The sequence below is a fragment of the Asterias amurensis genome, chromosome 1 (genome assembly GCF_032118995.1).
Source record: "Asterias amurensis chromosome 1, ASM3211899v1".
Taxonomy (NCBI): domain Eukaryota; kingdom Metazoa; phylum Echinodermata; class Asteroidea; order Forcipulatida; family Asteriidae; genus Asterias; species Asterias amurensis.
In genome coordinates this window covers 16,810,738-16,835,003 of record NC_092648.1, presented here as the reverse complement: position 1 = coordinate 16,835,003, position 24,266 = coordinate 16,810,738, and the positions used below count along the sequence as shown (strand labels likewise).

At 39.5% G+C, this 24,266-nt stretch overlaps 1 protein-coding gene across 2 annotated transcripts in view; it reads right to left on the bottom strand.

Annotated features, from left to right (window-relative positions):
* The window catches only part of LOC139947887 (TALPID3 protein-like), a 108,398-nt gene that overhangs the window by 16,645 nt on the left and 67,487 nt on the right, over nt 1-24,266 (bottom strand). For both annotated transcript variants that reach the window (XM_071945738.1, XM_071945729.1), the window contains exons 8-10: nt 2,639-2,747; nt 982-1,056; nt 282-350 (exon numbers count right to left, since the gene is read on the bottom strand). In XM_071945738.1, the coding sequence (XP_071801839.1) occupies nt 282-350; nt 982-1,056; nt 2,639-2,747 (253 nt within the window). The remainder of the gene's footprint in view (nt 1-281; nt 351-981; nt 1,057-2,638; nt 2,748-24,266) is intronic.

The window sequence follows — 24,266 nt, the reverse complement described above, 5'->3', positions numbered from 1 at the left end:
TGCTTACCAAGGAATTAATAATAATAATAATAATAATAATTTACGGCTTTACGTCACCATTCTAAGTTTACAGGTTTAGCGTTGAATTTCCACTATATGTACAGAATGCTTAAGGATGTGGAGAACCCACATGCACAAGCAAAAATTCCACAGTTACATGTAAGATACGCTTAAGATCAGCTTGGATTTTTCCACTAACATAAAGAGGCAATTTTTTACTTGCAGTAAGCATAGCCATGACATTGTGCCAGAGCTAAAGTCAGCAGAATGGCATTTGTTACCAGATATACATCAAGGGGTGCAGGCTCCAGCCGACGCTGCATCAATCTATCCCAATCTCTCTCAGCCTCCTGAATAATAAAAGCAAATAATGAACAAGATGTCAGAAACACATCTGCTTGCAATCCTTTACCAGTGATTATCTGCTTACATTGCCTGGGTTTCTTCTGACGCTGATTCATACTTAGGATGACAAGTCGACAATTGTGTTGTCAAAAGTGGACATTTGTTGCAAATGGGTTCCAGAAGTTTGAAGAAGAAGGGAAACAATGATGACAGATAATGAAGTTGGAAACATCTGATTGTCAGTTAAAAAATGTTGAAATGAGCATTGAATGAATTTGAAGAGGAATGAAAAAAACAAGGACAAGATGTGTTTAATTTGTGCTGACGGTGGCTGAGGACTGACATTCATGTATAAGACTGTGATAGGCTGTGTAACTTCTGTTCTGATTAGACAGTTTTCAAATACAGAAGAGGAAAACTACACGCAAGAATCAGGTTTCGGATTTGGGGTCACATAAATCTACCATAGGGCTTGAAAATGTTTACCTGAAAGTTAATATTTTGATCAAAAACAAAAGACTGCCAGACTTGTCAAGTCATGAGTTTACTTGCCACTTCCCTTAGAAAAGTAAATAATCTCACATATATATGAAATTGTCTGAAATATTTTTAAATAGCCAGCGAGTTTTGCTTTACCTGGTGTATGTCAGATATGGTTGACGGTACAGCCTTATGTTCCAAAACACCAACAGTTCCATCAGAACGTAGACTCTGAAACAATGGACAAGAAATAACATAAACAACAGCAAGTTACCTAATCTGCTGCCCCATAGCGTCAATAAGCCCCCATTACTCTCTGGCTGTCATTAAGGAAGTTCAACAAGAATTATGTAAACAACAGAAAATTACCGATTACATCTGCTGCCCCCTAGCGTCAAAAAGCCCCCATTACTCTCTGGCTGTCATCAAGGACCCAAGTCTCCTAAAGTCTTATCAGGGCATCAGCCGTGCAGCAATTTATCACCTTGACCCGTTGGCCCCTAAGGGTAGTACCCCACCCCCTGAGGGAGTGCCTTGATGAAGTACTTTACCAAGCCACCCCTCTCTCTCCATTGATTAATCATCCAAGGATTCTGATACAATCACATGATGGATGACTGTCATCACAGATTGCTTTACTCTGATGACCCCAAACCATGTAAAGGGGGGGGGGGGGTACCAAAGTGTGCGTGGTTTCTATTTATACATAGGATGACTGGGTCTTGGCAAAAATGTCTAAAGTCAAAATTCAAGTCAAGGGGTTGAGGTTCTCGAGTACAAGTTGAAACTCAAAATATCAAATCCTTTGAATTCTGTCTGGGTGGGCTATTCAGTAAAACTCAGCCGTTGATTTCACCAAACTCTTTCTAAATTAGGATTTATATTAGGACTTAAGGCCCGGTCCCACTGCAGCGATAAAGAGAACGATAACGATAACTGCGCAAAGAGAACGCATTCCATTGGTTGAATGAGCGTGTGCGTATTCTGCGTGGAGGAATTCAACCAATAGAATGCGTTCTCTTTGCGTTATCGCTGCAGTGGGACCGGGCCTTTAGGACGAGTTCAGTTCCGTATCCAAAGATGTTAGGACGCATTGAACCCATCCTAAGTTAGGACGAGTTACTCAAGATAGGATGGATCCTAGCATTTAGTGAAATCGGCTGCAGTTTTCAGAGAAAAAACCAAATAGGCCAGGCATACATGTACCTCCAACTTTGAACACCAAATATTATTTACAGAGTTTATTTAGCAAGGAATATGGACTGGGCAGATCACCCAGTGACTCTATCATGACAAATACTAGTCATCATCTAGTGTATCTAATTTGGTGGTAGAGGTTCCAAACAAAAGCTAATTCCCTTTCATTGAGCCTAAGCCAGCCACTTATAATGAACCAAATGTTTTTTCAAACCCTAATAATCTATTGACCATTTATTGAACATCACGCAACACAATGTCCGATTCTAAGGACATGCATTACAATCAGTGCCCTCTGCTAGGATGATCATTCCATTTCTAATGCAATTACATGTAGCTGTCCACAAACTACATCAAACTGTATCCTCCCATTACAGATTGAAAGGGAAATCACAAGAGGGGGGGGGGATAAACACAGAAAAGCTAAAAAAAGGTTCTGTTCACGTTAATGAAAAAACCCAACAACTCGGCACTGGTGTAAGATCACATCCTACTACGTTAATGACCTTTTCCCCCTTGTAGAATGCTGATAAATTACATCACAGGGGAGGGGGGGGGGGTCCCCGGTGTTTGGGTTTGGACCATGACTCGTATTGAGAGAAGACAAAGTGACTACCTTGATGAGATCTGTCTTCATTTCCTTCATTTCCTTCTTGAGTTTGCCGAGCTGATGTACAACACCGGCTGCCTTCGTCTCTGCGCCACTCTCCGGGCTTATCAAACCCCTGTCAAGGAAGAGAATGAAGAAACAATAAACAAACAATACATTTAAGGTGAAGAAAGAAGACAACAATCAATCAAATTAAGAAGATAAAACTTCCTCTGCTCATCAGATGAAGACACACCATTGGCGTCAACATCACTTTCAAGGCTGTTGAAATAATAATAGCATGATCTATCTTCAATCACCGTCAGGGTCTTCTCTTCTTATCTACCTCTTGGAGAAATTGGGAAGTGATGAGAGCTCTGGAGAAAGCTTCTGTATTGTAGGGTGGCTCATAGAGAACTCTTGTTGTTTACAACGATATTGGGCCGTTGTATTATTATATTTTGCCCTACTGTTGCATTATTTTGCTGCACTATTGCATTATATCGCTGTTATTGGTTATTGTATTTTATTGTGCCATACCGCCGTATAATATTACATTATATTGTCATATTATTATGCTATCATAAAATATGGGGACAAAATGCAATAACATTTAGGTGAAAGTATCACAGCGATGTCTAGCATCTGGAGCAACATATCATTATTACCCTAAATATCTTACTGAGCTCACATGGTTATATAGGTTGTTTTCAAACACAGACTTTAGGGCTTTAGCTAAGGTAGTCCATTTGCTTGTTTGAAGCTCCATATTGAACTTCGCCAAGTGTTCAGACTTGCTCCAATCTGATGCGCCATACTCAAAGTGTATACATCAGAATTACAGACAGAATCCAATCCATAGCCATAAGCCCAAACAGCGGTTTCATAACCAAACAAGAACCTCAAATACAACACAAACCCGGCAGGAATCAACATTACAGTCACATGCAGACAAAACTCACACTCATAAACACAGAAAGTCTCTCAAACAATTCAGGTTTTGATTTGCCAAGAAATGCAACCCGAGTTCAGCTTCAGTGCCCCCTTAAATAACACTCAAACCCTGAACCATGCTGTTCAACAACACACCAAGTTCGTGTCAGTTCATCCATTTAAGTTATTTAACCCCCACAGGAGTGAAGAAGTAGGTTGGGGTGAGCTTGATTATGTTGAGGGTATGACATTGGAGTGTTATAAAAATATCCACTATAATATAGTGGCGGGTAATGAAGACTGACTCCTGAATACTGATAACAACGATGTAGATTCTTCTTGGGGAGAGTGGATATATGGCTCATTTGCTCACTCTCAGGAGAAGAAAGTACAGTTTGCAAAGAACAATTCCAAGAATGTGTTCTTGTGTTTGCCTAACCAAACTCTTATGAAGAGAAAAATACAACGTTTGTGGAGGAAAAGATTGTGCACAGCAACCTGGTCTATCATCAGTAGAAGTGAGCCCTCTGTTGGTCAAATAAATATTGAATAATAAAAAATACTCTTGGCTATTTATTATTCTGCAATCTGTTGTTGGCAAGGTTCAGAGATTTAGGTGAATGGATAGATACAATCATTCACATTTCCAGATATAGAATCTTGTCATTTAAATTTCTTTAGTAGGCTGTCACAAATCACACACAAAATATATGAACAAAACTATAATTTTATAAACAAACAATTGAGACATTATCAGAAGGTCTAAAATTCACAGTTCATCACAAACTTCAAATGTTTTTTTTTCAAATCGAAAAATTTAATGTTCAACTTGTTGTCTTTTTTTAGTCAAATGTTTACATCCGGTGGCTGACATTGTCTTCTGAAGTCTTTGACTGAACGGATGTAGAGTCCACCTTTAAACTATTTCTGGAGGGGGAAGTTGTAGCTTTGCCTCAGAGCCAGGAGTTCAACGACCACTGAATGATGCTTGGATCAACACCCTCAAATCCCTGATGGGAGTGTACCCAAACTGTGTAGACAGGACAATGATAGACAAATGGCATCCCCCAGGCTTCCAAGTTACTATGCCGATTTGTCTGTCACCTCATCTGGATTAGAATTGGAGGGGGGGGGGGGGCTTAGGAACACTCTGGTTGATGGTAAACCAAGAATGAACTTGCAGCTAGTCTTGGCCCAAGACGCTAGTGCTTGATATTGGATAGTGTACTACGCTCGGTTGTAAAGCACGCCCTCTTACGATATAATTTAACCAGCATGAGTGGCAAGCAACTACCTAGTAAGTTGCTTGCCAGGCTAGTCTTGAGCTCGCCAATCAAGTTGGTTAAATCATACTGTAAGAGGGCGCGCTTTAGCGATTTACAACCGAGCGTAGTATCCAATATCGAGCACTTACGTCTTGGGCCAAGACTAACTTGCAGCCTGTGGTAGCATCGGATATCGAACAGACATGTAATATAATTTTTGTTCTGACACTTTGGAATACATTTACAGGGATGTTAAGATTGGACAAGTTGATGTGGGTCGGAAACCAGTAGCCTAAATGGGAAGGAAGGACTGTCCACCAGGGAGTTATGTGACGCCATCATTGAGCGAGGATCTTTTGTTAATTGTCTGGGAGGAAACAAAACCTTTGTCAACATTTGTGGTTTGTGGACCAGGATGACTAAACATCAAATGCGTTTTAGTTTCCTCTTTTGACACTAAAGTTGTGTGGAATTATCTATGAGAGTGCAATATTTAGAACATGCATGGTCAATCTGGAAGCTCACATGGTCTCACAGATAATGATTAAAGAGTGTTGCATTATCAAAAACTTCTAATAAAGCTGCAATGGATGTATATGTCTAAATCAGCGACCACAGAAATCTCATTCAATATATAAAATCCTCTTGTGATCAGATGCCGTTGAAGGACTTACCAGATGGGGAGAAGAAGAAAACAAAATTAATTACAGAACTTATGAATTACAGGCGAGACGAAAAAACCGAAAGACCCGTACGCCGAGGGAAGATTATTAAGAAATATTAGACAATAAGAGATGATTGTTGAAGTCCAGAAATCTTCATCTGAGATCTGAACAAGAGACGTTGAGTGTTTTCAAACACTTCAAGTACAATCTGATATCAGAGGCCTCGGTTCAAATGCAGACAGCGGGGCTTTGCACAAGGAAACCGAAGCTGCGCAAAATACAAGTACAGAAAAAAAAGAAGCAAAACAAAAAAAGCAAACCAATCCCCTTCTTTCATCTCCCTGTATCAGGATCTTGTTTCGTGGTGAGATGAAGTTGCCCGATTCTTACGCTGTGCACAGGTGCAGCCGGACGGCGACAGAGCGCCAAAAAGGAAACAAGCTCTGTAAGGGAACACCGAAAAGCTGGCCGTGCAACTATAAAACCCCGGTAACGTGACACAGCTATCAGGAGTGCGAGTATAGGGTATCACAAGGGATGGGATATTTATGACTCTGTAAGCTCTGATCGGCTACCCGGCTCATGAGCTCCCCCGCAGGGCCAACATGATCTTGCCTTTCCAGTGCCCGGTATCTACATGACTAATTTATCCAGTCAGCTGCCTGGGCTGGGAACCTACAACATGGCCTGGCACAGCCTGGTCTGAACATGAAAGTAGCCTCCATGATCTGAATGACTGCCTCTACTTTCATAATGTGCAGAATTTACTTCCACAACACATGGAGTAGACCAGCACAGTGAATGGCAACCAACCCATGTCAAGACCTTTAAAGACATGATAATTGGTGTTTTGAGGGGTTGTGAACTGATATTGTTGATTTTAATTTTGAAATGTTAAAACATTACACAGTGACATCCACCATTGCAGTGGTGACAGAATAAACAACACACAGGCACTTTTCGTAGTAATGTACATGAAAACTGCTATCGAAGATAGTTATATGATTCACAGATTGTATAGATTTTGCTTTATTGAGAATACAATGACAGTAGTAGGCTATATATTTTATAACTACATTGTGTACATGTACCAAAAACAACCTCAACAGCTAGAAAATTTGCAGGAATCAGGAACAACTAAACTATTTCAATTCAATGCTACAATCAATAACAATCGATGAATATATAATAGATGGATTGCACATGCCATCATTGACCACCATCCTTGATGTAAAACAATGGAGAAGTACGCGCTGCGCATGGCTCTAAGCCAATGATAGCCTCTCACGCATGCACATTTATTCAAAGATGGCGACCAATTCAAGGGGTCTATTAATTGTACAGGTTAGTATCTTAGACAGGCAAACATCTTCTGATACTCAAGAGTGGGGTTTAGAGAAGGAAGCAGCTGGTAAGAGGGGGAAACACACAAAAAATACAAATATACACACTCTGTATATTATATGAGAGCCATGTTGTAACTGATACAGCCAGCCCCGCTTCAAGCTACTACCTGTCACTGTTCAACACCTTCCTATTTCTTTAATCTTGTTCCTGGTTTCAAATTACCTTCCATGAAAGCATCAACTCAAGGCAGCTTCCTCTGAACCCTGTCAGGGGAATTCTTCACTCCATAAATAAAAAGCTGGCAAGTTGTTGTCTTTAAAGGGAGGGTACACACCTTTGGTAATTATGAATACTCCAAAAATAAATGGCCATAGAAATATGGAGGTAGGATAGAAACTACTTTGTTTAGAAGAACTGCAGCTGTTGATAACATTTTAAGAAACAATTCCCTTGAAAGGAATGTGGTTTTAGAGAGAAGAATTCAAAATCATTTTGCATGAAACGTTTTTCAGATAGTGTATTCCGATAACGGATTAGTGTGGACATCACACCTCCAAATTTTCAGCAATGTTTCACAAACTCCACCACCTTTTGAAATGATATTGTCGCAGGCGAGTTTTATCATACATCTACATTGATATACGATCAAACAAAATCGAACGGTTCCAAAAACGTATACTATGCCTTTAAAGTGACCTGCTATGTTGTGCTGTGTGGGGGTCAGTCGTCACTGCTGGAAGGCTGCTGGGCTTCTCATGAATGTCAACAGGCAGAAAACAACTCCTGGTGTAATTTGTGCCTATCAGTCTAGCCTGGCAGTCATGCCCCATTGGCCACACACCATCTGCTCTACACCATGGTGTCTTGATCAGTCAGAATTGATAGTGATAGGAGGAGGGGGGGGTAAGTCCTCCGTCTTTTCTCAGAATTTGTTTTTAAGCAACAACACCCAAAGTTTTTCTATAAGCAGCAAGCCGAAATCTTATCTAAACAAATCCCACTTGATCAATGAAACCTAAACTTCATTGGCATTGATATTAGTATTACCACGATCTCCAAGTTTACTTATCAACCTATACTTGTCTCCTGAGGAAAACTAGAGCAAGCTAGTCAAAACCTTGCAACCAATTAAGTAAGAACTCACTCCGGCGCGGTAGTGAAGTTAAACATGAGAAGTCCCCTCAATCCAATAAAGCGAAAGTAGTTGTCCCGGCCGATTTCCTACCTTCTGCCCAAGGTAGACGTTAAAAAGCGGGACAATTCTTTTCAAAACTGAGAAGTCTCCGGAATTCCAAAGAAATCTACTCTGTTGTAGTAGAATAAAGCAAGACAGTTCTCAAAAGAACATAATCCACCCAGCAAGTAGATACATACATGGTGTTTCCACAAACCAAATGTATATCAACCTATACTCGTCAAATAAAAAAATAATGCATTATTTACAGTATTTTAAACTGTCAACTACAGCTTTAAATGTTTCTTGTTTGAGCTGAAGCCAAGTTCTTCACCATCCTGACAGCTTGGCCGAGACAGATGTAAACATTTTACAGACACTAGGAAAAGAAGAGGTCGACTAGGGAGTGCCATAAAATGTGCCAAAGTAAACCATTCTGGGAAAAAAAATGTGGAAAGACAACTACTCTGTGGACATGTTTTGAATTGGTTTTAGCACTTCCATGGTTTCACTCACTGCTTATTACGTGGATAGCATGCATGTCACTCGTAGGCGGTACATTTCATCTCCTCATTTACAAATGTCTCCCATCCTAAGAGTAATTTCAAAGAAAATATGAGTGAATGTGGGGTTTTTTTTGGGGGGGGGGTATTGATGCTTGTGGTCACTCTATTAAATAAAAACAAATTAAGAAAAGAAAAATACACCAGGATTTTAGGGTTTTATTTACTTAAAAAAATCATGAGGGCTTAAAATATCTAAAATGAGTCAAAACAAACTATTCCTTGAATGATTGATTTTCAATTGATCTCCTCATTTACAAATGTCTCCCATCCTAAGAGTGATTTCAAAGAAAATATAAATGAATGTTCTTTGGGGGGGGGTATTGATGCTTGTGGTCACTCTATTAAATAAAAACAAATTAAGAAAAGAAAAAAACACCAGGATTTTAGGATTTTTTTTTTTACTTGGTCCGAATAAATAAAAATATTCTGAAATCATGAGGGCTTAAAATATCTAAAATGAGTCATAACAAACTATTCCTTGAATGATTGATTTCAAAACCAGTTGGATGTTTATTCCTACTTAAAAGTACACACTTTGAGGTTGAGCTAGCCTGGCATTTACATTACCATGGAGACAGACCACCTGTTTTCTAGTTCTACTTGGAAAAAGGGAAACCCCTAGAGATCGAGAGTCTTATAGTCCCTGTTTTTTTGACTGAGAGGAGAAGTGACCTTAGATAACCTGTGACCTCCAGGACAGAAAGTCCAGCCCCAGACAAACACACAGCAGATACATAAAAGCATGTGACACAACCCAGTATATCTGGTTCACCATAAATCACAAAATACAAACCATGTGTGGGGTAGAGAGTCCCCTGACATAGCTTCATGTAGCCTAGCCATCAGTTCACTCTAGTTTCAGGCTATTCACCCTGTGAGCACAGTGCAATGGGGGTCGCTAGTGCTCCACAAATTGTGGAAGTGTTGTATATATACACAGCAATCACTCAGGCACCTACATTATTGGGGGTCTATAACTGGCTGTGAATTGGAAAGTTGTGGCCCAGGGGTGGCAGTGACATTTGATCCACCCACAAAAAAAAAAAAGGTTGAGGGGAGAGAGAGGGTATGAATACATTTCACTATTATTATTCTCCACTTGGCCTTAGGGTTTTTATCATGGCTAACTCCAGAGGGGGAAAAGTTGAATTACTTGGTGTCCTGGCTGTGTGAGTCTGGGATGGAGCCCTAGATTCATAAGTGGTGCATTAATTGAGTGAGGCATGCAGTATATAACTGAAACATTTATCAGAAAATGAAAGCGTATCGAGTTCAATATGAGCATGGAGGTAGTGTGCGCATCGAGCAAGGAAAGTGAAAGTGGTTGCTCAAAATATAACTGTCCAGTTTAAAAATTGTTTCATTTGTAGAGGGAAAAGAAATATCCAGCAGTGTTTCCACCACTGTCATCTGATGACAATGAATTTAGCAATCTGTGAAAATTTGATTGCGCTTTTTAACTGTAGTGTTATCAACACATTGGCTTTTTGTACAGTTTCCCTTTATCAAAACATTCTGGAGGTTTGAATTCACTCAGCTGGATAACATAGAAACAATGGGTTAGACGTCCCCAATATTGGATTACTTACCTTCAGTCTATAGTTCTTTGCACTTGCATTGATGGAGCTGCTTACAAAATAATGTGTCATGCTCATATCATTTAACATTACCAATTTCATTAAGACAGTAAAATGAGCTTATGGAAATGGGGGAGCAGGTTGCCAAAAGAAAAGAGCTTTAACCGAAGATAAAAATGGGTGTACAAAAAAAGAAAAGGCAAGGATGGCGAAGAAGCAGATACAACAGAGCAATGAGTAAGACATGAACATCATGAAGAGAACTCTATTCACTGGATGAACTCGCTTAGATCATTACCCTGGTCACGCTATCCTTGTGTACTATATAACCCTGCCAAACTAGACGAATAATAAAACAGAGGGTTGAAAAGAGTGCGTGACAGCAAGTTTAATTTTGAAACTTTCCTTTAATGCGCAGCAAAGAAAAACATTTTGCTTTCATCACACATTTCAAAAAGCAATATAGCACCTCACATGACCAGAGGGGTGGTTGGAGGGTTGGGGGGGGGGGGGAGTGAAGGGACTCACAGATCGGCAGATCCACATGCCTATTCTCATTTCCACAAGTACAGACCAAGGAAGAAAACAATACTTGACAACCAGGGCATCTTCTGGATGATTCACATCCTATGCTAAACATCTGCCTCTGGGTATGTTTATTCCCTTCCTCAAGATCCCCCTCCTCCTCACAATTCCCCACCCCCTTGAAACGCGGAACATAGTTATTACCATTATTGATTTCGCAACATGAATGCTATACAATCTGTGGGTATTTTAATAGAGGGATTAAAGAGATACTTAAGGTACATGTAAGCGGGCTCGTTGACCTTATCAATACCGATTGATGAGATGCTGATGTTTTCCTAACTAAGAATTAGTAATCAGTTACATTGCTCCCCATCGTTTGGCATAGGAAGGGGGGGGGGCCGTTGGAGCTTTGACATCACAAGCAGACTGTGAATTGGCTTGCTTGTGTTTGAACTCACTAAAGATAATGCCATAAAACATACTGTGAAAAAGCTTGTGTAAGTACAGAACATGTAGGCAAGTTCTAAGGGATTGATCACTTCCCACCAACTTCACAATTTATTGTAGAAGTCTTTCACACTTCATGTTTTGGGGATGCAAGTAGTAAAAGGTAACATCATTTGAGGTTAAACAACAAATCTAGTCCCGCCTGAATTTATTTTTACAAAAAAATATTTTGAACGTAGACGAGTCTTTCTCGAAGGCTAAAAAAGGCTGAATTTATTTTTATTAGACACAAGCTGTTTGAGTGATGAGACTGAGTGGAAAGTAGACATCAGAATACAAAGTAATAAACAGGGTCTTCAAAATATCCTGGTTGCTATACAGAGTTGGCATTTAGCAGCCATTTGGTCCGTTTCATTAGAAAGTATTCAGCGTCAAATAAAAGCAATGAGGTTCTTAGTTGATTACATGGAATCTATCATCATTATTTCTAGTAAGGGGTAAACTACTCAGGCAATCAAAGGACAACAACAAGCACATCAAAGACATTCACACATTGCCAGGGAACGTAGAGCGCGGGGGACTCTGTTTTTGCTTTTAAACGCAGCACGAGTGTATGTGATTTACCATGAGGGATGCTGAGTTTCAATCTCCTTTCTGTCCACCATTACACTTATCCACCTCTCTATTGATTGCCCGCGCCTGTGTGCTTGGTTTCCACACAGGAATGGAATGCCCTCGACCTACTTAGGGCCCAGAAAAGCAATTGAAACTGGGCAATCCGGCAGACCGCAGCTCCACATTACAAAACAACAAGAAGAGTCCTCATGCCATGCTAGGATATACACGAATGTGCCCATTGGTGAGTAAACAGCAGTTCCTGTTTCAAGCCAACTGGCGGAGAGATTAAACTCATTCATCATACTTTTAACCGGGACTGTGTTCCGTGGGACAAACTTTCCGAGCTGTTTTGTGCGTTGCCGGGTAACGCCGTTTAGAACGGTATCTCTGAAGGACTACTCAATTTCAGTACCGGGGGAGGCCAGGCCGGATCATTTATCTACCACTAGTCATTTTATGACAGCTCCCTTGCCTGGAATGAATATTTTCTAGACTAATCAATCTTCTTTCCAGTCTGCACATGAGAAGAAGAAAAAACACCCAATAATTTACTGCAGAAATATTCCATACAAAGAAATGGTTGTTGAGGTATTGAACACACATTCCAACTTTATCAAGAGGTTATTATTGACTACAATTTACAAACCTACATGTACCGTAAACACACGTCTGTTATTATGGTTGAAGCATAGAACGTTGGAGTAATGTCATAAGAAACCAAAGTTGCTGAGGATGATCCACACATATGTATACATTGCTACAAGCACACATTAAATATGGTGTTAAATTTTGTTTGAGATAGATCACAACTTGTAATGTCCCAAATGATGGCTACAGCTGGGTTGCCAAGTCATCAAGCGTTGGAATGCATTGCTAACACCCTTAGCAACGGCCGTAGCTGTAGCCAAAGCCGTCAATTCTGATACAGCCTTAATCTGGTGTCATATAACCAGAATCATGAATTTCAAATATGTCTATAGCAAACATTTCCAGTCACTTCACTACTGTTGTCGAGTTTAATCGCTGTTATTCCAGTGTATGAGCTTAGCACACGCACCGTTAACTTTTCACAAACAATTGTCATTCAAATTGCCAACATCCTCCGGGGACCCCATCTGTGATAAAAAAATAGATGAAATAAATAACCACCTTGGATAGCACAGCGTTGATGCACTAATATTGTACAGGAACTCACACACAAACTAACTCCTATAGTCAATGGGGCACATTTATCATGGTGACAGGACAGGGTGATTTTTATTTGTAACTGCCAAAGGACAAATAATAGAAGATGGATGAGGCTGATTAGGGCAATGCTGGGCTTTAACCATCCAGCGAGGAGGAGGAGGAGGCGATATATGAAAATAGAAAAGTCATGGGTAGAGTGCCTCTCTTTGTTTAGTTGGGATATTATTACATCGGGCGAGCTGAAATCTGGACATATGGTGACTTTACATGGATGAACGGTGATAGCAAATGAACCGATTAGGTAAAAAATATCAAAAGGTCTCAGAAATTGACCTCGAACGAGTGTACATTTCGCATATTAAAATATGGAAACGATTTAATTTGAATAATTTTGTGCTTACCAATAACTAAAAAGGTTGATGAATAAGTGCATAATCCTGTTTGAAGCTTTCGGCCGAAGGGTTAAAACAATAAATGAATTCTTGGGTAAGAAATTTGTTTCTTTTGCCTAGTGTAAGCATCCCAATTGTAGATATGAAATATAATATTACTCTGAATATTATAGGCATATTACATTGTATATAAATTAACAGGTGAAATATTTGACGAGGTTGAGATTTAGAAGCATAAAAACTCCAGCCACTATCAGCTTGATCGTCTCATTATCAGAAGCTAGTAAACATTATAATTCCATTTGTTTATTAACACCTGTTTGGCTGATCGGCATCCCGCCTGAAAATTGCATAATTCACTGGATTTGTTTCCCTTTCTACGAGTTATCAGATAATCTGTCACACGATGTGGTTATGATATCTATTAAATGCTACCACAGTTTAGATTGAATAATTAGGTTGATCAAATAGAATTCTGTAGCAGTGCCCTCCTCAAACCATAGAGTAAGAAACTTCCTTTGCTCAAACCCCTCAACCACCGAAGGCTTGTTATCAGTCTCAGGATGGCCATGTCACAGTTTCAACTGCAATCTGCATAATATATAGGTTCTATCACTAATTATTACATGATGGACAGATATCGGAAGCTATTTCTGGGGGGAGGGGGGATAGAGGAAGGAAAACTTTCAACCTTTATCCCCTGCCTTTGGGTCTCAAAGGAAGTGGCTACCTCCAGCTGACAAGAAAAATATTTAGGTTGCTGAGAAACCCCAGCGCAGATGGTGACTTGGTCAGCAATTGGCCTCCCAGGGTGGATATATATCTCTACACAAATATTTAATCATGTCATGACTGCAATCGGTAACTAAGGTACTGCAGACTGCAACTACTTTACAACTTATTGCAGTTTATGAAATGGTTTTCACTGGTATCTGGTGGTGCTTAAAGGCAATGGACACCTTTGGTATTTGTCAGTAGTTTCAGTTGGTGTATCCATGTGTATCCCAACATATGCATAAAATAACAAATCTGTGAAAATTTTGACTTAATTGGCCATGGAAGTTGCAAGAGAATAATGAAAGAAAAAAACATCCTTGTTGCTGAGTTTGTGTGCTTTCAGATGCCTTATAAAACGCTTCAGGCCTGATGAAGTCTTTGAGATGCACTGACTGACGTGTGTGTTTTCTATATGTTATTGAAGGGCTTGACACACTAACCCTTCAATCTCAAGTCAAATACTATTTTAAGTGAACCACCAGCACTGTAACAGTTCAAAGAAACAATATGAACCCAGTGTGTAAAACTAATTACACAAGTTGGCCTTCACTTTAAACTCAAAAAGAGAATTTTGCATTCAGTCTTTTCAACCATGAAAAGTGAATAAAATTAGTTGATACAAGGCTTCATGATATTATCCATTATATTCCAGCATGGAGGAAAAATTTCCTCCATGACTCCAGTCAATAAATCCCTGCCTAGTTTGATTATCACAGTGTAAAGGTTGGAAATGGAACAGCAAATATTGACAGAAACACTTGAATTGTATCTGACCTATCTGTAAAAAGGATGAGTGAGCATGCCCCTTTGTCTTATGAAGAGGACATTTTAGTATTATTGTTTTAATTACTTCTTTATTTATAAGGCCTAATACACGCTGTTTGTATATTTATATATTTATAGGAGAGCCTCTCGACAGGAACTGTGTTTCTTTAAGGCAATCCTTCGGGCTCCAGCTATATTGAAATTGCTCATTGGCTGTATTTTAAAATGTTATTACCTAATTAGCTTGCATTATTGTACTTTTTATCTACCCCAGAAATGAAATAAATAAAAATACATTTATTTATCTTTTGTCGGGGGAGTGGGGTGAAGGCTCAGTTTGCAAGGCAACCATTGGTTGGGTTAAAAGGAAATGATTTCTGCATATGAAAAAAACAGGCGGAAGTGAACAAGCAAATGGCGCCTCATGGATTTACCATTTATCTGAGTTTGATGTGGATGGAATCGTTGCCAAATGACTCAGTGACAAGAAATTGGTTCAACCTGAGATGAAAAGGGAGTCCCACTCACTATCAATTTAAGTTTTAATTAGCGGTTAAATCTCTCTTTCCGTCTGAATTAGACAAAATAAAAAACATCCAAATGGATAATTTGGAAGTCTTCTTCTGTAGTTGATGACACTAATTAATGAATGAATGAAAAGATGTATCTGGCAGAATGAGGATTAATTTTTTTGTAAAGGGAAACCTTCTGATTAATTGAGACAAAAAATAACAAATTGTAAAATACAACTTGTTTCACCAATAATAATTGTTTGATCAAAGTCAAGACTAATGACTCGATTACTTTCTATGGATAACAACTCTATTATAACCCAAATAAAGTTGAGTATAGATAATTGCGACATGATTTGAGACAAGTACTACATGTACTGAACTTTGAACCAAATTCTGAAAGGGGAATACATTTGCTAGGGGTTTGGGGTTGGGGGGGGGGGGTTGAGAGGGAGTGACAACAAAAGATATCCCATAATCATTATTGAAATTGATATTAAGCCATATTCTTACAGCCAAACTGTTAGTGTATAACCTGTTCATCTATACAGACAGAACCCTCAGCAATGAAACAAGACAAGAGGGGAGACTGAATAGTAAAGCTACATTTACATCACCTCTTCTAAAATGGTTGAGCGGGGACAGGGTAAAGGTAGAGAGACTATGTGTCAGATGATGGAGTACTTAGCGGATCAGTACTGATGGACCAAGGGATAGCGAAGGAAATAACAGTTGGTGTGTGGTTCAAATATGGCAAAATGACGATTGCCAGATTAAATAACATCTTCCTGTCAGGGTGAGTTACCGCCACCAATATGGAACACGAGAGGAAACAATTGCTGTGAGGGAGGATGTTCTCTAACAGGTGCAGATGTAACATAGGTCTTGGTTACATCATAACCCTGGCTCGTTTATTGCTGGAAACAGATGAACAGGAAGGCAGAGTAACACGTCAAACGCACGGAATGGAACGTGCCGTTTGCAATCACGCCAAGCTGGAGTTTACGCACGATGATGTCCACTTGAGATATCGGTTAGAAAGACTTCAAATCAAATCTTGATGATGAATAAGCATCATCATCATCATCATCATCATCATCTGCATCATCTGCATCACCCTGAATCATAACAATCATCAAGAATCACACAAAGCACAGTGTACATGTAGCACCCAGGATAAGGATAGTTCCTAATCCGCTATGGATGTTCAAAAGTCAAATTTTGGGCAATCCATATTCTAGACAAGGAGAGGTAGTTATAGGAACAGTTTGACAGGTACCTGCAGTGACATTTGGAATCATGGAAAAAGGATGTCAGGCCCAAGGCATGCTGAGCAAGCTTCCACATGGCCTGGGGCTTGCCACTGAACCAGTTTCCACTGGCCCCATGGTTAACAGGGTTTCTTAAAGGGATTTATGTTCTGACAGGAAACATTGGAGGAACACAAAAATTAACCATGATTGATCTGTTGAAAACTTTTTTGATCAGAAGAGATCAACTGTTTTAACTTACCAGAATGAATCTGACCTACTTATTTTTGTTTTTTTGGTACGACTCCAAGAAAACGATAGGTAAATTGATCACGATTCCAATATACAACAGTCAGGAGAAACTCAACTCACAAATGTCAGATCTTGGTCAGGAAGTAAAGTTTCAAATTTTCTTTCAACAGGTAACGAGTCTCTCTAACCTTGACACTTGCCGGTACAGTTATCCGCTCTGGGCTCTATGTTTACTGGGTATAGCTTCATCTAGACCATTCTTCCTCAATGACCTAGACTGTGATGGTTATTGAATATTCTAACAGAGGGGGGTGGGGATATCGGTGTATTAGTTGAGCAGATCGTTCACATATAGCTATTACATGTATGTCATATATACATTTCAAAAATTGATTGATATGCTGTCAGTGAGCCTTTGCTGTTATTTTATCACCCTACATTAGCTGCAGTCAAGGTTTTGGCCATGATTTGGTAAAAGGTTATCCAAGTTTGCTGGGAATTTAAAAACAGGGTGACCAAATTGTTCACATACAATACATTTACATGTAAGTAACAGATAAAATAGGGTGTCCAAATTTAAAACAGGGTGTCCAAAAGACACCCAGACACCCATCTGGCTAACACTATGGCTGCAATGAAAACACACAAATTTGAAGAAAAAAGACGAGCCAAAAAAAATCATGAAACGAAGAGCAAATTTACAAAACCTCTGTTACGATTTTGGTCGTATCTTCATCTAATATCAGGACCTTTTATCAGATCTACCTATAAATGTAGAAGTCTCTGTATAATAAGGGATTTGTACTCCATGATAGATTCATCAGAGCTCCTCCGTTTCGTTTCACACGTAGTGTGGTCATCATCAGGAACTGCGTAACGATGGCTGGATATGACAGCATCTTTACACATTCAGCCATCCAACCACAGCTGGGGGATCAGCTTCCCTCTTATAATGGCCTCATCACCAGCAGATGGGAACAATACGACGGGCGGTGGCGGGCAGAAGAGGCGCACGCAAAGTATCAGGAGATGGATTCCCAATGGATGGCATCTGTCCTCAACTAATGAATGAAAGACGGGCACCTGTCTAAGTACAGTCAAATCTGACACAGTGATGTAATATTTAAAAAAAAAACGCTGATCCCGTATAGGAGGTCTTCAATTTTCCAAAATTAGCTGAATGCCTCTAGTGGTGTACATCCCTTGTCTTTATAAATAAAGGCGTGTTTTATAGCTTTGCCGCTTGATGTGTCAATCAAGTTTGTCCTTCTATTAAGGACTACTAATGCGCTCTTAAAATAATAAATGCAACTTCATGTTAACAGAATATGACCTAGAATATACAGGCCTTGATTTTCATTTTGAAGGGGCACAGCAATTTTCCCTCTGGTAAGGGGGCACTTCACTGAGGAAAATTTTAATTTGTACTTAAACTTTGCAAAGGGCATCAGTGCTAAAGCACAAGGGCACCAGGGCACCACTGCACAGGGCACCAAGGTAATTGCTGTGCCGAGGGTTAACTCAAGGCCTGAATGTATCACTCCATTCACAGTCACTTTTGGAGTTTCAAAGTGTTATTGCGTGTAAAATGCTGCCCCTATAAACTCTCACCTAATAAAAACAAGTAAGGGAGGTACTTGATGGGAAAACAACTTTAACCATCAAAATGGGAAAACAAACGCAGGAAGTAGAGATGAATATGAGGGACGAAGATAACATTTTCATAGCCCTAGATACACATCACTGATCTAAATTGAGAGAGAGAGAAAGAGAAGGGGGGGGGGGTGTTTGCCGCCCAATAAAGTTGTTCCTCTCTCAGAATAGCTTCATATAGTGTAACTCAGTGACTGAGTTACATCTGAGGACCATCTACGGTGACTGCTCTATATTTCATGTTTCGAAACCCCTATGTTGTTTACATCCTAGGGTTACGGTAAGAGCACCCCTTAGGATTAGGAATAGAAAAATATGTATGTCAGAACAGAGGGTTGTCGAAACAAAGGTGTGTAAAGTAACCCCATCTACAGGCCATCAAAGTCACTGCGTAAAGACAGAGAATATGGTCAAGAGAAACTATGGTTGAAAATTTATTTTGTTTATTGTACCAGTCTGCTCTCTCAGATAAACTGTTTTTCTTCAGAAAAACGTGTATTTTGATGCGCTTTGATACATTTTAGGTCATCGCAAATTTAAATGATATGAGTGTTGCCTCAAGATGTTCTTCAATTAGATTACATCGACTAAAATCTATGTTTTCTATTTTAAATTGGTTGACATCAGAAGCAAAGTATTTGAAATTGGTTGGAATTCTGTCATCTCATCTTATAAAACAGAGCTTTCTGTCATCAAACTCAGCTACTACCAACAACTTCCATCTACAATGATATGTATTTCCTGCTAATTTGCATGCATGTACAATTTCAAGCCCCATAGATTGATGGCAAGCCCATTGCATTGATGCTCAAAGGTACATATTGCTGAGTCCGCACACCCAGCACTAAAGCGTTCATCATACTGTACCATCCAATTAGATCTCTCATTTAATAAGCTATGGCACATCCAGCCTTTTCCACAATCCCCTCTTGATCCCCCAGATGCCTCGAGGAAGAACCCGATGAATCAGTGCATGAACCGAGGGGAGTAAGGGTTAGCTCTGGGCATTCCACTTCCTCTTATCATCAAGACGTCTCATTGCAGCGGTTTGTGGAGCTGGTGCGCCGCTTCCGTTAGCAACGTTGCACAAACGCGCACAACCCACCGACCGGGTACCAGTTGAAGGACTCAGGGGGGTGGAGTCACGGAGTGCGAGAAATGATCCCTGGATGGGTAGGATGAGAGCCCTGGCTAGGCTGATGAGGTCGGCTGGATGTTGCTGATTGTGTCTAAAAAAAGAACTCTTGGCACGGAATCTTACTTGACAGATGTTAAAGGGGCTCGCTTGATACAAGTGATACAGGGCTCCTGTCTTTCATGAAAACATACCAGGGGTTTTAATCAAACAGGTTGTACAAGGCATTGAAGAGTGAAAGTAAAAATGTTCTCAGATTTGATCATAACTTATATGGTAGTAAAGATTGTCACGGTGAAAAAAACACCCTTGAAACATAATTGCTTAAAACGCTTCAGTTTTTGAGAAATGAGTGAAACGATAACTCTAAAACTTGATGTTCGACAGCAGTGAAAACATTTTCTTGTGACTCCAATGACTGGTTGGGTTGAAACTTTCACAGGTTTGTTATTTCATGTATCATGTTGGGTCACATTAAGTGCAGATACTGGTCTCTGACTTCAACCAATGCATTGGTTGAATGTTGAACTTGCAATGTTGCTAAGTTGTCAACATTGCAATGTTGTACACATTCTTTGAGCAAATTATTTCAAATCTCACCTCCACCGTAACAATTAATAGCCTAAATTTAGGATCTTGTAATTCATCGACATAAATTCTGCCTTAAAAATTATTCACAGTACATGTCCTTTGACTTCAAACCAACACTATATTTCCCTTTTCTTTCTGACAGAAAAGCAAGCCATTTAGATAAAACAATTTCTTATAGGCTACAACACTGAGAAAGCTTGTAAAAAAAGTGACTGGCAAACTTTAACACAATTCAAACACTTAACAATACCTCTGTCCAATTAACATTTAAACATTGTGATCACCTCTGTGCAATCTTTTTCAGAAACGAATATACGTTTCAGGTGACCACACACACGCTTTTAATATGACTCCAACTTGATCCACAAACGATTTGCGAAGGCTAAATTATACTACAGTCCCTTATGTGTACATTTAAGATCCAAATGGAGAATGAGTGAACTGTGTGAAAAAACCCCTACACTGGCCCCAGGGCAAATCAATAGCAGAACACAAATTGCTGGTTTTACGTTACAGCAACATTTCCCCACTGTAAGAACCAAAGCCTGAACACCGAGGCATGTAAAGAGACACCGGGCTTTGAATTGAACGCCAAAGACCTGGCTATTGGTGGCATAATCTGTCAGTAACTGGACCTACTCTCCCTCGATTAAGTTACAGGTTGATGTACCCTGTTGTGAAAAGAAGCTCAGTCATTTCACTCTGGCAAGCTGTATTTCTTTTCTTTCATCTCTAACCAAGACAGCGCGCAGAGACAGTTTCTTTTTTAGTACGCGAAAACTGAGATTTTGTAGGGGATTTTTTTTCACCCCGCGTAACAAAAGAAGCCACAGTAGTTTTGTTTTCATTTCACACCGGAGTAACCTGGCAGAGATATCAATAGTGAACAGTTCTGGATTCCCATCACGCTATTTACTACTTCTGCAATTAAATCCGGGTATTTTGTTTGACATCCAGAACAAAAGGATTTAGAAATCTGCCAATATTTCATCGCCTAAGACCTGTTTTTTTTTACAGATGTGAAAAACTGTTTATGTAATGGAAAAAACATACAACTAGGTCTTTACTTTTATAAGGTCTTGCATTGATCATATGAGGCGCTACTGATCTGACAATGGACTGTGCCATGTGAGGCATCTAATGTCATAGTATGTCAAATCAAATATTCTGATAAGCACAAAGGGTGCACCACACTTATGAGTTAAATAATCATGCACCACACGCCTCCAAGAATAGTGCATTTTCTGAATATCAACGATTTGAAGGTCACGGCTTTCATGGGTATTGTTGACATTTGTTTTATAAATACGGTACCCTGAATAAGTTGCGGGTAAAATAGGCTTCAGACAAATTTCCCTATATTGCTCGCAAGCAAAGGACATGTTTAACAAGATGGCGTCTCAAGCCTGTTTTGTTGGAATCATATGTTTTTCTTTTAGCCTTGTTATTTTTTTGAGAAAGACTCTGCCAGGGTCGAAACAGGAGGCCATTAAAAAATTTATTATACCAAAAGTCACTTTGTTTGGTAGGTAGTTGGCAACAGCTAATTATCCTTTCTCCCAAGAAATGACAAGAAAAAAAGTCAGATAAGAGTTCAGAGCAGATATTTTTTTTATTTGATCTAAAGAGACTGAGATTTGAGGACTTTATTTGGAGTGTTGCAGACCAAAACTGTTTGTTCAGCCATGACATGCAGGAAACGACCCTTCAAAATAAATACCCTCCTCAGTCAGTTTACCTTGCCCTGACACAAAAACTAGAGTCGCACAGAGACTGTCTGAAACACCATCAAGTTTGGCACGTCTAACTGTCAATGAACAAACTTTGTTGGGAACATGTCAAGCTTAAGAGTGGATTATCACCATGAACAAACTAACCGAATCCTAAAACTTACCCAATTACCAATCAGTCAAACAAGCTTTTCACACTGACTAAATATAGACACTGTTTAGCAATACTGACCAGCTGCTGAGGCCTGCTCTGCAGAGAGGACTCTTTGGCTAGTCTAGCTTGCAATGTTGAAGAGTTGTCATGAGGAGCTTCCAGGGGCCTGAGGCAAAGATCTTACCGTCATACAAGTTCTCTTGTTTCTCAACACTTGGCGAGACAAGCTGCAACCTTGTTCCCATGGCGAGAGATCACATCACCGATCATTCCCATCATGCATTCTGTTCGCTCTCTCTGTCCGAGTCTCTCTCTCAACAGTGTGATAATAGATAATCTCCATTTGGACTTGGGTAACAGTTCATAAAATCCGGACAGGAAACAAGGATGCCTTCCGCATACATTAATAAACGATTGACAATTTGACCGAGAGTAAAAGCTGAGGAAAAACAACAGGATGATTTTACATGGCCTCACTGAGGACAATACTGAGTCGTTTTCTTCCTCCATGGCTGGTCAGATTGGTTTCCTTTATTAATGAAAGGTGATGAATATTTGAAATATTCAATTATTCAAACGAAGGACTCCACATTCTGTTTGTTTGACTTTGTTTTGCATGACTGTATAATAAATGTCCTTAACTACTCCATGCCAGACCTAGTGCATACTTTTCTCAACCAGACTCCTGCAAAATTTTAAAACAGTAAAGATACCCTTCTTAGTCTACATCAACTTTTTTTTTTTTTTTGGGGGGGGGGGTGATCTAGTTATACTTTTTTGCATAAACAGATTGTTTCATGCCATTTGAAAGGTCAGTCAAGACTTCATATTTTGTAATTAAACCAACCTTTCAAGGGATGTTTGTAAGAAAGAGAAAGAAAAAAAAGCCAGAGACAAAGAAAAAGAAGAGACGCCCAACGCTAATGTCAAGTGTCTGTAATAAATAGTTATTCGTTGGCGTAGGAAGAAAGATAGATGACAAGCAGTACAAAGTTGTAAGTCTTTACATGTAAAGAGCCAGGCAGGGCAAGTTTAATAGATAACCAGGAGTTTTCAACATTCTTCACGTTCCTCAAGACAACATTAAAGCATTGAGGCTTCATGATTAAAGAACTAATTAATCTTCACAGCAAGACATTAGTTTCTCTCATCTTCAATCATGACTACTCCGACAAGAATAAACGCGACTCACTGGATTTTGCTGTAACACTGTTTCCTACTTGGCGTTTTCTCAACAAACTTTTAATCACAACACTACTTCAAGACAAGCACAAACATGGTCACTAATTTATTCAAGCAAACACAAGGTCAGTTTTGCCTACATTAAGGCAAAAGTTTGAACAGGCAAATAAAAGTTCTACAAACTCGATCAACCTCAAAACGTTCCTCTAAAACATAGAGGTGTAAATGCCTACTCGGAAGAGAAAAGAGAAAAAAATTACACAAATAATTTTTTTCAGCAGCGCACTTAAGGAATATTCCCTCAGGTCTGAGCGAGCATTGCCTACGGCTGTCATGTTGTTGTTTTTCCTCTCGGTTTGTCGAGATAAGGATGTGACAGACATTCGTGAGATGCGGTTACTAGGCAACACATCTTCATGAACATCTCTAGGGGAACAGGAAACTCTACGTTCTCTCACGTACACAGTTTGACAGTTTAACATTAAGACAAGTTTCATGTTCACTCTTTTAAGGCTTCGGAACCTCATCAGATTACCTCGGGGTAAAATTTCATTAAACTATTTAAGGCTGAGAAAATGTCGCACTTTAAATTGATAAGTGAGAAAATAGCACAGTGACGGTCATGACAATGTTAATACACCTGTTTCTGCTAAGCAAGGTATAGTGCTAAGTAATTTGTGCGTCATAAAGTTGCCTACGCTTTGCATCCCCAATTTTTCTTCAAACTATTAGACTACAAAGGGAATTATAAGCTATAACATTGGGGGGTCTTTTAAAAAAGTCAAAGTTGCAAACTGAAAAGGTAGATTTCAGAGTACACAATCATGGATCACAGAACATGTACAAATCACTTTCCACATGACATTAAATAAAATCAGTACCCCCCAATACACACAATTTTGTGATAAATGAGATAAAAATTACGACAGCTGGGAATTCCCAAATCACTTTACA